The sequence below is a fragment of the Corvus hawaiiensis genome, chromosome 1 (assembly GCF_020740725.1).
Source record: "Corvus hawaiiensis isolate bCorHaw1 chromosome 1, bCorHaw1.pri.cur, whole genome shotgun sequence".
NCBI lineage: Eukaryota > Metazoa > Chordata > Aves > Passeriformes > Corvidae > Corvus > Corvus hawaiiensis.
The window spans coordinates 81268712-81284321 of record NC_063213.1 but is presented as its reverse complement, the minus strand read 5'-3'; the positions used below and the strand labels follow the sequence as shown (position 1 = coordinate 81284321).

Sequence of the window (15610 nt, the reverse complement as noted above, 5' to 3'; positions counted from 1 at the left end):
AGTTTAAGCACAAGGGACTTTTTTTTTTTAAGTCCACATTATATGCATCTTTTGCTGTGTGATATATATTACAGGCATATGTGTTAATTATGGGCAGTGACTTTGTTGATATCCCTGTCTCTTCCTGTTGGAGGTGCACATACCTATGTGGATGGAGTGCCCTGATGTTGGCCAGTAACTGTCAGTCAAGTCTTCCCTTAAGGAAGACAAAGAGGAGTATTTCAGGCTACATTCTTTTAACAATATAATATGTAAAGTGAGTTACAAGTACTTGACTTAACATGGTAGTAGTAGACTACTGACATGATACTGTTTAATCAAACTGAGAATACCCAGCCTGCTTTTGGTAATTATTGTAAAACTCTGGCTTAATCGGGCACTGCCACCAAAAGGGAGTGTTCACTGAATTATCCTCTTGACCGTGCAGTTGCACGGAACTTGACAGAGCCCATTCCTTGTTTTTAGGTGTGCACCAGTGCATGTGTGCACACATTTGCCCCCACAACCATTTCATGAGCTATCAATCAATAACCGTTTGCACAGATGTCTGTGCCAGAAAAATTAAATATTTTAGTTTCATAGTGGACTTCTGAGTTAGCACTTTGGTTAAGGCTTAATGCTTAATAATGGATTACCTCCTTTTTAGCAAACTACAAGTAACTTTCCTCTGAATCTTTGTCCACCAGCTGCCAGTATTTACTTCCTGCCTCCCCTAACTGTATCATATTACATTAATATATTTGATAGACGAAGTTACAATGCCTGGTATAATTAATCCTTCAATTCAGTTGTAATCAATTGGCAGGTGCTGATGACCAGGTAGCAACACTGGGCTGAACTGGTGAAATTGAAGCAGACTGGAAAGTTTTACTTCCTATCTAGAGGCTCTGTAGCAATTCCTTCTTGCTGTTATTCTAATCTGGGTGATTCAGTTATTTGGGTATAGAAGAGCAAATATTCCGTTGAGATAAAGGGCTATTGCTCAGAATCAAAAGCCATTTCAAACAGTTCAACAGCAATGAAAAACAGGAAATCACAATAAACTTGACTCTCACATTTAATTGGAAGCCTTCGTGAGAAATCAAATTTTTAAATGCCAATGCCTTTTAATGTGGAATAGTATGCTCTAAATTGGAAAGGTTAAAAAAAAGTCTGATAATGTCAGGGAGCTTATATCCATAGAAAGTCTGTGAGCCAAAAGCCTGAAGGATAACAGTTCAAAAAAACCTGGATGTAAGAACAGACATTTGAAAAGTGATTTTAATGGCAGACAATTACCCAAGAGGTCAAAAGCAGGCGTTCTGTAAGGATGGGATTATCTCACATCTGCCAGCAACCCGCACACTTGGTAGGCAGCTTAAGCTTCTGATATTGGCCCTGTCTCAGAACTCTCTTGGACTCATTCAAGGTATTTTCTCATAAATCCAAATAAACTTCAGCTTTGCTGATTTTGAATCTTGAGTGAATTTCCTTTACAAAACAAAGCTATCAAGAAGGCAAGTAGAGATGCTGGATTGTGGTGTTGTAACTTAGATTCTTCATGTTACCATGCATATCATTATTTCAAGCACAAGTCCTGTTAGTTCAAAGTTTTGCTTTTTATAAGTCTCAAGTACTTCATAATTGTTTTCCACAGATGTTGAGATGATAATACAATTTTTAGTCTGCTTTGAAATCAGGGCATTTTTATTGCTGCTGACAGTGTTAGTGTTCTGTCTAATATATCCTGCTAGCTTGCTTGCTGCTCCTTCTTCCAAGGATTAGAAGCCACGGAGTTTGTGCTTGATGCTCAGTTACTGAATTCAGAACTCCATTGACTGAGTACTGATGTACTCATTCGAGCTAATTGGGATAAATTTGTATACAATTGAGTTGTATGTGGTAATGTGTGGGCTATGCCCAGCCCCTGCCCCGGAGAAATCTCTTATCTCAGCAGAGATCCCTCCAGGGCAGGGGCTGGGCATACCCCACAACAATGGACTAAGTCTTGTTTCTGTTTCTGGTGAGAATGGAAATATACTTGAGTCAGAGCATCTGCTGGAGGAGAGGGTCTCCAGACATCTCGTACTGCTGTACATACACTTCAGGTTCTGTTAAGTAACTTCTGAAGAGGACTGGTCCTCCTGATACATGTTGTATGTGTTGTGAAGAGTAAATGGATAGTAGATAAAATGCTCCACCTACTTTTATTACCCTTGTGCTCAGGTAGTGCCAATGAACTGACCTGTCATCAGCATGAGCAAGGTTGATGCAGTGGTAGTGAGGATAAAGTATATCAGGAGAACTGTGTGTAGAAAGGACTTGGGAAGTTTTTAAATATCAAATGTATTATGTGATGCTGGTTGTATACACTTGTACTGAGTTAGGGAAACATAAAAAAGGAGGCTGTTGTATCAGTTATGAAGACTTTAGGGGAAGTCTGTTATGGAGAAGCTGCAGTCCAGGTCTTGCAGTCTAACTATGCTCTGGTACATAATGTTGGGCTCAATACACTTTACCCTGTTTAGAGTCCCAAATAGCTCAAGCTGTGAAAAATGATGTGATACTACTTCCTGTTCAAGCTTAAAATAGCTGCCAGGCAAAAAAAGACTCAGTAAAGCTCTGACAGGAGTTAATATCACAGATATTTTTTTTGTTTTTATTTTAAATAATAGTAGATACGAGAGCTGGCAGTTTGAATGGGATGTCAGGGTATTGGAGCTCAAAAGCAAGTAAGAATGACTTGTGTACAACAAAAGTGGCTCTATACCAAAAACACTTTAGTAAAGAATGCTTCTTATTTAATAATGTGCAAAAATAAAAATATTTGCCGAACTAAACAATATAGCAATTGTTGCTGTACTAATGTCATAAACTTGTGTTTTAACGTGATGAGAAGGGTTGGGTGTGGAAATAATAAAGATGAAAACAGTTTAAGAGAAGTCTAATTCCCCTTTTGTTACTGTCTACTCTACAGAAGTTAATATTTCTAATTAAGCTTGCTAGGTCACTTAGAAGTACACCTATGGAATCCTAATTGGTTTTAGAGTTTAAAATCTTCAGAGACGACTTTGAATCTGTAATGATGTCAGGAACTGAAGACATGAAGGCAGAGGCATTGTTAAAATCTTACCTAGTGCTTTTAAAATACATTGTAGACTTCCAAAGTAATGGATTCATACGCATGCTGAAGTACTTTGCTGCTTTTTAATGCAATTAAAATGTTAGCTCCTATTGTTGTCTCAAAGAGCTTTTCCAGGAAATCATATGCATTTAGATTTTTTTGTAGAGTGAGTCAGTGTAGTAGAAGACCAACAAGCCCGTTTTAATTGAGCTTAAATTAGGCCAGTTTTGTGAACTTAATTAAAATACTGTAACTTCCAGTGGTTGAATCATTGTTGTTATCCTGATTTGCAGATGGTATCACATGGTATCTATAGGATACTGCATAACGCCTGGTAAGTCTCAGCATGTACTTTAAAGGCATGGATCAGAGGTGCTGGAACATGCCTGTGTGAGGAATGCCCTCTATTGAATTAAAATAATGCAGAAAACATTTGCTAGTGTTGATATTCAGCAGGTAGTGCTATGGAGGTGAATGGCTGGATAGTTTGGGCATATAGCATCTTTGTATTATCCATGCTCTAGAAGACTGAAGGGTAAATGGTTGAATACTTGTTGTCAGTGCTAACAGAAAAGTAACTATCTTTCTTATTTTAATGGGGACAACCAGATCAGCGTCCATAGTTATGGTGTTAAAAATTTGAGCATGCAGTAGTGGATTCTCACAACTGTTAGGCTGCATTTGTTGTGCAGGCAAGTAATAGGAAGTAGTAAGTTGCAGTCAAGTTTTAATAGCTTTTTACTGGTTTGGTCTATAAAATGAGCAAGGTTTCATATGTGATTTTTTTTAAGTTGAAGGAGAACTTGATTAGTGCACTTGGGAGTACAATGCAGTGTCCCTACTTTAAATACCTGTTGTTCCCAAAGAAATATTAATGTAATTAATTGTAAGAAACATTATTTTAATAGATACCAATTGTTTGATGATGCATGTGAATATTAAAGCTGTAGAAAAGTTATCTGAATGTCTTTGGAACATTTTATTTACAGATTTCTGTCCTAAATCACACTGGGAGCTGCTTGCTTTGTCTTGGCTGTCTTGGTATTGTGTATGCTACATATCCTTAATAAAAATGAGTTGGAAGCTTGTTTACTCATGACTTGAGGACAGGTGAGCTGCTGAGAAGTGCTGGATTTGGGTACTGAGTTTGGGAGTGTGCTTCTGATCAGTCGTGAAAGTGCACATGCTGCATTTATAGTAACATGTAGCTGGTTGCAGAAATGGAAGGAAGTGAAGGGAAGATGTTAATCTTTTCTCATTGCAGTAACGTAGGAGCTGAGTAAGTTGGAGTTCACGAAGAAAACCCAGCCTTGATTTAGGTTAAATTCGTGTACTTCAGCAGCTGTGTTAAATGTAGCTCTAATGAGATTCAGGCTACTTGCCTTTGTCATCTGAAGGAGATAATCTGCTAGAACAAATTTGATAAATGAAGAAAGAAATCTCCCTTTCTTAGTCGTGACAATCTGCAAAATCCTTTCTGTTTATTCTTGTCTGAAATCCGTTCATAAAGCTAAACGTGCCAAGGGTTTTTTTTCTTCCTAATGAAATTTCCCAAAGGGATCAGATGGGGAGGATTTTCGGCAGGACGGGGAGGGGAAGGTTGACGTGACTCCAAAGCGCTTCTTTTTCTGCCTGCGTGCGGTTTGGGGGATGGATGCGGGTATGCAGCTCTGGCAGCGCTCCCCCGAGCTGCGCGGTGGCTCAGCCCTGCACAAAGGCGGTGATGTAATGCGTGCTGTAATGCGCTGCGCTGCGCGGTGCCGTGCGCGGTGCGGCGGCCAGGGAGCTGCCGCCCGCCCCCGCCGCTGCCCCGCGTCCCTCCCGGGGCGGCCATCGCTTCCTCGCCTTCTCTGCCTTCTATTGTCTTAACCCCCCCCCCCCCCCCTTTTTTTTTTTAATTAACGCGGCATGTGTGGTGAGAACACACACCTGCTCAGAGTAATTCAGGCTAGAATTTCTAACGTAATCCTTGAGCAAACGAGAGGTGTGTTGGACATCCCTTTTGGCGTTCCGTGCTAATCTTGCACTCCCTTAAAGGAGGCAGGGAGGGAGGCAAGGAGCTTGCTGTTAGCAACCGCTCACATACTAAAAGTGAAATACCCAAGCTTTAATTCCCCTGCGGACTCCTCATCGCTACTATTTTTTTTTTTTTTTACGAATTGGTTCGTTCTAACGAGTAGCATAATCAGTGTTTTAAGTAAAATCAGCTAAGTAAAGAGATAGAACAGGAAGATGCTCTGATGTAAAAGTTTATTTGCTCTCTTCTAAATGCTTCTAACAGCCACACATCTGAAGTTCAAGGGTGGTATAAAACAAGCTGTGGACAATGCTTTTTCTCTGTCGTTTGACTTGACTGTTTTTACAATGCAGGATGGAGAAGAGCATCTCCCCCTTCTTCCTCACACAGATCTCTTGCACGTGCATTGTAATATATAGAGAAGCTGGGATTCATCCTACATTTCCTGTGTCTCAAGGCTTTTGGAGCTCAAGCTCCTTACAGCTGCAAACTAATAAAATGGGAATTTGAAGGAATGAGAGCTGTGCACAAATCAGGTTATTTGGCATACATCTTGTTGCAAACAGCTAGTTTTTCCACAGAAGGAATATGAAATATCCTGCAAAGAAAGGAAGGGGAGGGAGGAGGAATATTCGACAAAAAATGGTTGTTTAAGTACCAACATCTCAAAGCATGAATTTAACTGAATCTGATTCTTGCATATGTATTTCCATAACGTGATGAAAAATGTTATAAAAGTGTGTGCATATTTAAAAAGTAAAAAGGGTGGAGAACAGGAAAAATACCATAACCAATAAATTAGATAGATCTTGGGATCTATGAATGATAGAAAGCCCAAAAGTAATACTTTGTGCTATTAAAAGGTATTTTTACTGAAGAATATGCAATCTGTTTTTTGGTATTTTTGATTGATTTCAGGGCTGATGGAAATAGTTCTTCTTATTGTTGCTCAGGATAAAACAATGCAGGATGATTTTCAAGCTGTTTTAAGTTGCTTATTTTTACTGCCCTTGCTGTAGTCTTCATCAATTTCACTGTGGAAAGAGATTTCTCCAGATGGTGGTATGGAACAAGAGCCAAAGGACATGATCTAAAACGTTATGTTCCAGCTGTTGCTTCGCAGAATTTAAAAGCTACTGCCTTTCACTTGATCTGTGTTTTGAACAGAAAAATAAGTAACATTGCTTACAAACCTCGTTGTTAAAACAACTGCATGTTAAACCAGTCTTTTATAGGAGGCTGGGTATCCTCCTGGTAGCCCTGACAGTGGAGACCCCTAAGCCGTGAGTGTCTGACCAGTGAACAGTGAGAGTGTCCGACTGCAGTGAGAGCCGTGTGCTACTGCTGGACACCCCGACAAAAAGGTTTGCTACCTCAGCAGGGCAGTGAATTGAAGTATCACAGCACTTAGAGATGGATGAGCAGTTCCCACCAAAACAAATGAACTTCCAACAATGTCGTCAGGACAGCAGGAACAAATTGAACATTGCTAAGGGACAGAAAAATTTAACAACACAGTTTCTCTCATTTAAAAGGGGAAAACCAGTCAGATTTTGGTCATGTCATATTAAGTTGCAGTTGAAAAATGGACTCCCATACTTCTGTCTTGCACATTTCATAGGAACAAAGGGTAATTCAGGTTGGAAAGGACCTCGCTACAAAATATGGACAACTCTAAGGTTCTTGTTACCCACTTAAAAGGAAATTGCAGATTTTTAGCAATGATTTAGCATTTGGAATTTTTTTTAACTTACATTCTTGAGACAGCTCTTCAACAGGTTTTGCAGTATACACCCGAGGTGGCTAATTTTCAGGTAATTGCTCCTAACTGAAGGAGTAGCTGAGTATGCCGGCTTCTAGGAAAAGGGAGGTCATTCAGTCAGTGAATTTGATCTTGTCTGAGTATTTGCTGTCAACTACACTGGCAGTCTTTTCTTGTCCCACATCTCTCTGCATGACATTGTGCTCGTCCCATAATTTGCAGAGAGAGGAGGTGTGTCCTGCTGTCAGGACAAAGCAGAGAGCTGTTGAAAATGGTAAGAGAGAACCTCTTAACGCTTAGCAAATATGCCAAAACCTGAAAGTGACTTAGAGCTAGAAACCTTCTAATGAATCTCGTTTTCTTATTTCAGGGCAATTTCTCAGCTGTCTGCCTCTGTGAGGTCCTGGTTGCCATTGCATACTAGCTCGGTACAGATGTGGTGCATTTTCCTGCAGCATGTATAGAGAGTGCATAGAATACAAAACAAAATGGGAATAGAAGGGACATTTCTGTGAGCTGGTGTGATTAAAGTGAGAATATGATGGTATAATGTTTTTTGATGGGTCTTGAGCTTGATCAGAGCTGGAGGGAGTCAGAGGTGGAGTTCTGGAGTTGCTTTGAATTCAGGACTAGGATCTTAACATTAAATGAATACATTGAATACTTTACTTAAGCTCATGGCTATGGCTGCTGGAACAACTCTGAAGTCATGCCACTTCGATGATATGCCCCTAAACTGTATCCTTGTTGGAGTCCCCCGGTGATTTTAGAATCTGGACCGAGAAAAATGAATGAATAAATGATAAATACCAAGGTTACTAATGTTGCCCGGTGATCTGTCTGCTATTAAAAAAACCTGCTGATAGTTCCTTGTTAGCATTAGCAAGAAAGATCTGCAGTCTTAAAGATGCCATAACAGGTGTATTTAAAAGTTAGTGTTCCTGAGATGATTTTGAAACTGGTCATCTGCAAGCTCATGGAGCTTGAGAAAAGAGAGGAGAGTTGCAGTCTTCACCATAATTTTCCTGAATTCTCTTGCTTTGTTGCAATGTGAAAGATGGTGTGAGATTGCTGAGCAGCACTGAATGTAGGCAATGTCTATAACGGGAAGCGATAACAGTGCAGTTGGTGAATTGACAGCTCTGATTGCTCTATGAATCCTTTACTTGCATCCAGAAGTTAAGCCTACCATAAAACTGAAAATGGCACTTCAAATACTTGAGTTAAAATCAAGGAAAGCTATCAGTAATCCCATACATGCACTAACTTTAGTTACCTTTTGCTTGGCTTTGCCACCCCTTTGGGGTATATTCTCACTTACTAATGAGTTTTTGCCATTTGCTGCCTATGAAAGTTCAGTTTTCTTTCTCACCTTTGCCTCAGTAGTCTGATTTCATTTATAAACCCAAAGACTTATGGAGTTCAGCAGTCATTTTTTCTGAATCTGATTGAAAAAGAGTATTTAATGGTTCTGCTGACTTAATTATACTGGTTTCTATGTAGTAACTTCAGAATAAGAATATAAAAGTTTTCACAACGGCTGCTTGTGAATCTCCTCATATCTTGTTTAAAATTATTTTTCATTGAGTAACACCTTATTTAGAAATCTACTCACTGACTGATTTTTGAAGCCTCTCCATATTAAAATGGAGAATAGGAACCTGCTTTGTGTTCTCTTTCTGGAGAGAAAAATTTTTTCTTGAAAAATGTGGGAGGTAGTGTCTAAGTTAACCTGCAGCTGAGGTTTATCATATGCAATTGTTAACTGATAAGGAAAGTTGAATAAACCTGTAAGATTCTGGGATTTAAGATCATCTTTAAAGTCATTGAGGATGTCATCATCTTGTGATATGGGAAATGAAAAAGGGCGCAAATAATGAAAGTCTAATCAGTCTATAATGCACTGGTTTTATTACATTTGAGCTGCTCTATGCTTCCTCTTTTTTTACTCCCCTTCTTGCTTGATTAACTAAGAAGCAATTTCTCTTGCAATGTAGCTAGGATAGCTGTACAAATAAATGGGGGAACAGCTCAGATTTCAGAGTCATGTCATTGATGTAAGTCATGCTGTGAAATAGAAAAAAATGCTAAAGAGATCAACATCTTGGATTGTTTTTGCTTAAATGTTGGCTAGCTACAGTTTTGAGATTGTTCCAAGAAAAGGCTTAACACAAAAGGACTGACCAGTGGATGCAAGGAGTTGTGGAGAATGGTTTGCAGTTATGGCTGCCTTGCCTGGATGAAGGACCTTGCTGCTTTGGTTGGGAAACAGTGTCTTTCCCACCCATGGAAGTTGTTCTAACTCTTGTCTTCTTTCTTTTCACTTAAGACGAACCTAAATCAGTCCAGCTGTTACCTAGTAATAGGTAGTTAGCAGTTCTGAGTGCAGTTTCTGTGTGTGTTTTCTTTTTTCCTGCCTGTAGAACTTAGCATAACATGGATTTTTGAGCAAAAGTCCATTGGAGTAGGTCCATTGACATGGAGAGAGTACTCTGTTGCAAAATAACTTGCTGAAAGATGTTTCTGATTCAGCATGGGATTTCTGTCAAAGAAGAGGTGGGTTCAAAGTCTGGCGCTAGAGTGAGCAGGCTGGTAGATAAGGCACTTGCTTTCTGTTGATGACATGACAGAGAGTCATTCTTAAGTCCGAAGAGAGCCTAAGCATTGAAGTAATCTGGGTCGAGTCTCGCTTTTTTGTTTGTGCCCGTTCAAAGGTCTTGTTTTTATGTTGCAAAGTGAAAAGCAGTTGTGTTATTAAGAGTGTGAATTTTCAGGATGAGAACATTCCCTTTTGTTTGTGTTTTTCTTCAGCAACGTTTCAGAAAAAATTCAAGTCAGTTGTGTGTGACAGCAATGGATGAGTGCTTGGTCAACATCTTGGCTAAGAGATGCTGCTCTTAGCCTCAATTTCCAAGTCTTTTTATTGTCTTAATTTCTGTTTCCATACTTCATGTTTGTTGCCATAACTGAACAACGCACATCACTGGAGATACCTCTGAAGTAAGCACTTCAGTGTTCTTGGGATAGCAATGCTTCTTGGGAAAGCTGTTTTCAACATTGGTTTGTATCGCAGTTCTGTAATCAAAGTGTTACCTTAAAAGATGTGTTTAAGGTAATTTTATTGCTTCCCTTAATTGTGTAGCTGACTGGTTGCTGATCTTTGCAGTGCAAGATGATTGGCACAGTTACCTTGTTTCCTGCATGTGAAGGGAGCCTCGGCATTAGACTAATCCGGCATTTGTCTGGGTCGTGTGAACTGCTACACTGAGTACCCGTTTCCTGTAACCCTCCAAAGGTGACTTTCTTGATGTTATTCAATACCTCAGGGAAGTTTCAGCAAGCTGGGTATCTGGGGAGCAGCAGAGTTCCTGGAATGCTGTGATTTCTAGGCAAAAACCCTGTTACACAGGGTTGGCCTCTGGTCTCCAGGGCAGGTGGACATGCAGCTCTGCAGCCAGGCTGTCACCATGGGATTTGGGAACACTTGCAGTCCAAATGAGAAGGAGCTGTCCTGGCCGTTCAAATAAAGGCCTCCTATGGTGATACCTCTATCCCAAAATGCTGTCTTTTCATGCGTCTTTTAACTTGGATAAATTAATATATTGCAGCAAAATATCTTAGCTTTATACAGCATGAGAAAAAGGGTTAATGTAGACAAGTTTGTTAAATTTGGCTAGCTGATGGTGTCTTTGGGCCCTGAAGTTGTGGGGGCAAAGAGGAAATGGTGTGTTTTTGGGGAAGACCTCATAATTTTCCAGTGTATAAAATGTTTAGGTGACTGTTTCTTTCTTGTTTGCATGCTTTAAAGATCTTTAGTTGTGTGACACAGCATTTAAATAACTGTTTTTCGACAAGGCTCTGTTTAGTAGAAGACTGTATATAATTCAAGGGATTGTGTAATTGTAATTCTTCATGACAGGTGGGGGGAACCTCATATTGAAATGGACTACATAATAGTGTGTTACTTATTCTACTGAATATACTGAAGTTAAATGTTAATTAGTGTAATTTGAGCTTCTTCACTCTTTGCTGGTAGTTAGGGAAAAGCATATGCATGGTGTATGTTACTACAGAAGGGCATATACTTCCTATTAAAAATGTAAAACTGTAAAATGAGTATTCTTTTAATAGATATTGAAAATATCAAGGATAGTTATCCTGTTTAAGACTTAAATGGTCTTTAAAAGATGCAGGATTTAATATTGAAAGCAACACTTTTAAAATAAGAGTGCCTTTTTTTAGGCGGAACAGCATAGATACGTGCCTCGGGTGCGTGCTGCGCTTTCAGAGGAGAAGCGTGTGCCGTGGGAATGACACCCGCTGGAATGCCTGCCTGCCCGGGGGTCGCCGCTCGGGCGCGGGTCGGCCCGGTGGCTGCGCGGGGCGGGAGCTGCGGGCACTGCGGCGGCACCGCGGCGGCGAGAGCTGCAGCCGGCCGGCCCGGCAGGGATGACATCACCCTCAGGAACATGTGATGCAGCCGGCTGGCGCGGAGGATGCTGAGCTGTGGAGGGAGAGATTGGTGCAGATATTTATGGCATTTCATTTGAGTGTGGTAAATGCCTTTTAATTTTTTTTTTTTTTAATTAAATCCTCAAATCCTCACATCCACAAACGTTTTTGCGGAGAAGAGGCTTTAAAAAGGGGGAGGGAGGACCCACCCCAAGTCCTTCAAACCTGCTTATATTGCTGGTTTTTGTTTTATTTTTTGCTTCGTTGGAGATAAAAATGATACTTTCTGCCGTATTCACCCTCTTTGCTCCCCAGCATTCTTTCATCTGTTGTAATCCCCACAGTCTTTTCAGTTAAGCTTTAACACTGCAGAACTGGAATAAAAATAGACTGTTTAGAGCAGCAGGAATATGATAATCCAAGGCAGTCAGCCTTAAGGATATGCAGATGCAGAACATGAGCCAAGCACTAACGTATTTGCTCGGGTGTTTACCTTGAGCGGCCCCTTAATAGTCAGAGACATGTTAGTTAAATGTTTCTCGCTTCTTACATGCCACAGGCAAAGTAAAACGTGCAGCTACTGCGCATCATCATCCGAGGTGAAGTAGTTTAAGGGCTTAGAAATCTGAGCAAGCAATTGCGGTAACATCAGTGTCTTGAGTAATTTTGAGCTAAGAGAGACAGCAAAGTACGGCACTAGTTTCTGCATGCTTTTTAGGTGAGGAGAAAGTGTTTTCTACCTCCAAATTTACTGTAAAGAAAAGGAATTGCCATGGCTGAAATGAAAGCTGAGCATGCTAAATTGGCATTAAGCTTATGGTGGGTAGCTCAAAGCGTACTAAAAAAATACTTAACCCTGGAGGCGTGCCTGTATGCCTTAGCAGTCAACTGAAGCCCAAATATTTCAAGGTGGGAAAGGGTATTTGCTGTCTTTTTAGGTGATTTATTTAAGCCCAAGCTTTTTCTTAAGGTTTTATTTAGAGCTTTATTCCATAACGAACAGGAACATGGTAGGAACAAAACTGTAGGCAGTTTCAGTGAATGGCTGATAACCCATGGCCACTACTCTGGAGGAGTAATAATGCACAAGGTTCCTTTGGCTGTGTCTTAGACTCTTGAGAGCCTAAGTGCAAACATGAAAGTAAACCCTGCACTGCTTTGCCAGTCTGGAGTTGCTGTGTAATTGCAAAATGCTATCCATCATGTAGAAACCCTCCACGCTGCGTGGCTACCCAAGGAACTTGTTTTCCTGGTTTAGCCTTTCTGAGAATGTGTACTGAATTTTGGGTTTGTTTTTGGTCTGTGGTGTTAATGGAAAAACAGAGAACTAGCCAGGGAACTTCTATCTGGCTGGAAGTTGATTTGTTTTATTTTCTTTTGTTTGCATTCTGTGAGTGCTGAGACAATGCCCTGGTTAAACACTTCAGTTATGGTGAACTTGAGGGACCCATTGCTGACAGACATTTGTCTGAACACATATTTTAAAAATCCCCAGTCATGGATAGGCCACAGTCTTCCACAGGCAATCCTATGTGCTGCTTCACAGTTCTTTCCTTTACAAAATTTCCAGCCATCTAGTAAACCTCTTGCTGTAATTCTAGCAAGCTTTTGTCACCACTAGGCTTTATGTTTTCTGAGGACTGCCAGCATGTCTTCCTCCAGTTCTTCAGGTGAAACAGATGCATAAATGATGATATGCACTGGACCATTTTTGATCCTTGGGTGTTGTGTTTGGTGCATCCCAGGTCTGTTTTGAAGAGTAGTGCCAGTATCTAGATACTGTCCTGGCACAGAAGTCTCAGTACTGCTGTCTGGAGTAGAAAACCTGTGATGTAATTTACATTTATGATGCCCTTAAGTATAGATCTTAGGTTACTTGATGGACACTGGTTCGATACCTTGAAATTTTAGTTTAGAAATGCACAGGTTTTTCATTTAAGCTCAGAACCTCAGACCAAAGGATATGAAACATTTGGCTATTTTTGAAGAGGAAGAGTCTTAACAGCACTTTTGTACTTTAATAGTTAGAGAGAAGCAACGCGCTTCCCACTTACCCCAGCGGAGTTGCTTTCTTCGGATATGGGATTATTTTAAACAATACATTAATCCAAACAGACCGGGAAGGGTTGTACAGATAAGTTGGTTGAAGATATGTCATCCAGTTCTTGTAAGATGAACAACACTGGCCTAAACGTAACCAATTCTGTATTGTACAGGTGAAATATAAAGTAAAAAAATGCTTCCTAAATCTTCCTTATCAAAGAAGGAAGAACTTTAGGACTTGGCCACAGAATTAGAGTAGTAGAAGTAGGAAGTGGAGAGGGAGGGACAAGCTGGTGATGTGCTGCTTTGCAACATTGACTGTAATCACTCACCTTGGGCACTGTTTCATTCTCCATGTATGTACAGAGTCAGTATGACAAAATGTCCTCTCAGTTGCAAAACACTGCTCTTGTCAGGCAGCAGAAAAGAATTCTGCTTACAGAAGCGATTTAAGAAAAGTTGCATGTAAACAGTGTTGGGGATTTTTGGTGGGTCTTTTTGTGTTTTTTGGGTGGGTTGGGTTTTTTTGGTGGGTTTTTTTGTTTGGGTGGTCTTGTTTGTTTGTCTTTGTTGTTGTGGGGTTTTGGGTGGGGTTTTTGGTTTGGGTGTTCTTTGGTGTCTTTTTTTTAACTGATATTTGTTCTAAGCATACCTACTTTTAATAACTTGATACTCTTCCTCCCTGCTGGACAAAAAATTAAAGTGGGATTTGGAATGCATAAAAGCTACAGGATCCATCTGATAGTTTTTATTTACTGATGAAAAAGGCTAATTCTGGTATCCTGTTTTTCTCTGAGGCTTGCTAACAGGCCATGCCATTCGTGTTAAGTCAGTCAAAGTGATGACTTGTCCATTAGTATATTTTTAAAGTTTAGTGGGTTTTTTTGGCAGACTTTTATTGTAAGGTTATCTTGATTCCTGTAATCATAATATTCAGAATGTATTCCAAAGGTATATGTTTTTCAGTGCATTCATTAAATGTAGAAGCTGGGCTTGTCTGAATTTTTGACTAATTATCTTCTCTTTTTGTTTTTTTTCAGGGTTTCGCAAAAATGATGAAATGAAGGCTATGGAAGTATTGCCAATTTTAAAGGAAAAAGTTGCATACCTTTCAGGTACAGTTATTTTATCTTGTAGAATGCCCAACTGTGTTGTTAGTAGCATGTAAAATGGTATTTTAAATACTTAAAGTATAATTAAAAAATTCTTGGAGAGCTAGGGCAGCACTGATTCCTGTTGGATATCTTAAACATGACATAAACATTTTGAAAGGATCAGTAATAAAGAAGACATGTGTTTTCTTGAATGTGGAACATTGCTAGTTGTCATCTTGGTCATGTTAAGTCCTGCATTCCCCATGGCCTGCATATCTAACAGAATTATTTACAGCAACTTAGAACCTGCTGTACCAAAGTCATATTCCTTTTCTTATTTCTGGTTCTTCTGATGGGGAATTTTACAGAGATGCCTTTGTTATTGGCCCATCTGCAGCATATTCTGGAGAAATATGTCTGTTGCAGAAGTGAACTTCAGTTGCCTTTTTTGAAGCACACTTAGTATTTTCATGGTGAACTGAGTTAGGATGTAATTTTAGGTAGTTCCAGCATACACAATGAATTTGGTTGGTTACAACTGAACAAGGAATAGCAGAGGATTTAAAAGTGGGATTTATATGAGTTAGTATCATAACGTAGTCTGTAACTTCATAAGTAACTTTACTTGATGGAATGATGGGCTGAGGTGTTTATTTTTGTAAACTGCATTTTGGTGTGACTTTCTGTTGGGATTAAACACCATCACTCTTTCAGCCATAATCTTAGCATCAAATGATTTAGAGGACAGTCTCATATTTGAAAGGGGTTTTTTGGATAATTTGTCAGGAATGCCAAAAGTAAAGCTCTTGTCTGTAAATATTAAAACACATAAAATTATTCCTGCAGTCGTACTCTTTAAGAGATTTGCTGTGCATGGATGCTGATGCTTGCAAGTACAGCATGTAGTACATAGTGCTTTATCCTGTCCACTCTGCTGAGTCAAGCAGAGGTGCAAAGCAAAAAGGTGTGTGGGTAAAGTTCTTTGGGTTTTGTTGTTGTTGTTTGTTTGTTTGTTTTGTGGGGGTTTTCTTTGTGGGTTTTTTTTTGTAAAAGTTCCTTCAACCGTAATGAATAAGACTGCTAAGAGCCAGTTTTCCTGGTAGCATGGTAACTTGGGAATTGTAGTGCTGATGAAAGCT

At 39.7% G+C, this 15610-nt stretch overlaps 1 protein-coding gene across 5 annotated transcripts in view; it reads left to right on the top strand.

Annotated features, from left to right (window-relative positions):
- Positions 1 to 15610, top strand: part of TRIO (trio Rho guanine nucleotide exchange factor) — a 248096-nt gene that overhangs the window by 54023 nt on the left and 178463 nt on the right. For all 5 annotated transcript variants that reach the window (XM_048311675.1, XM_048311683.1, XM_048311700.1 and 2 more), the window contains exon 2: positions 14418 to 14492. In XM_048311675.1, the coding sequence (XP_048167632.1) occupies positions 14418 to 14492 (75 nt within the window). The remainder of the gene's footprint in view (positions 1 to 14417; positions 14493 to 15610) is intronic.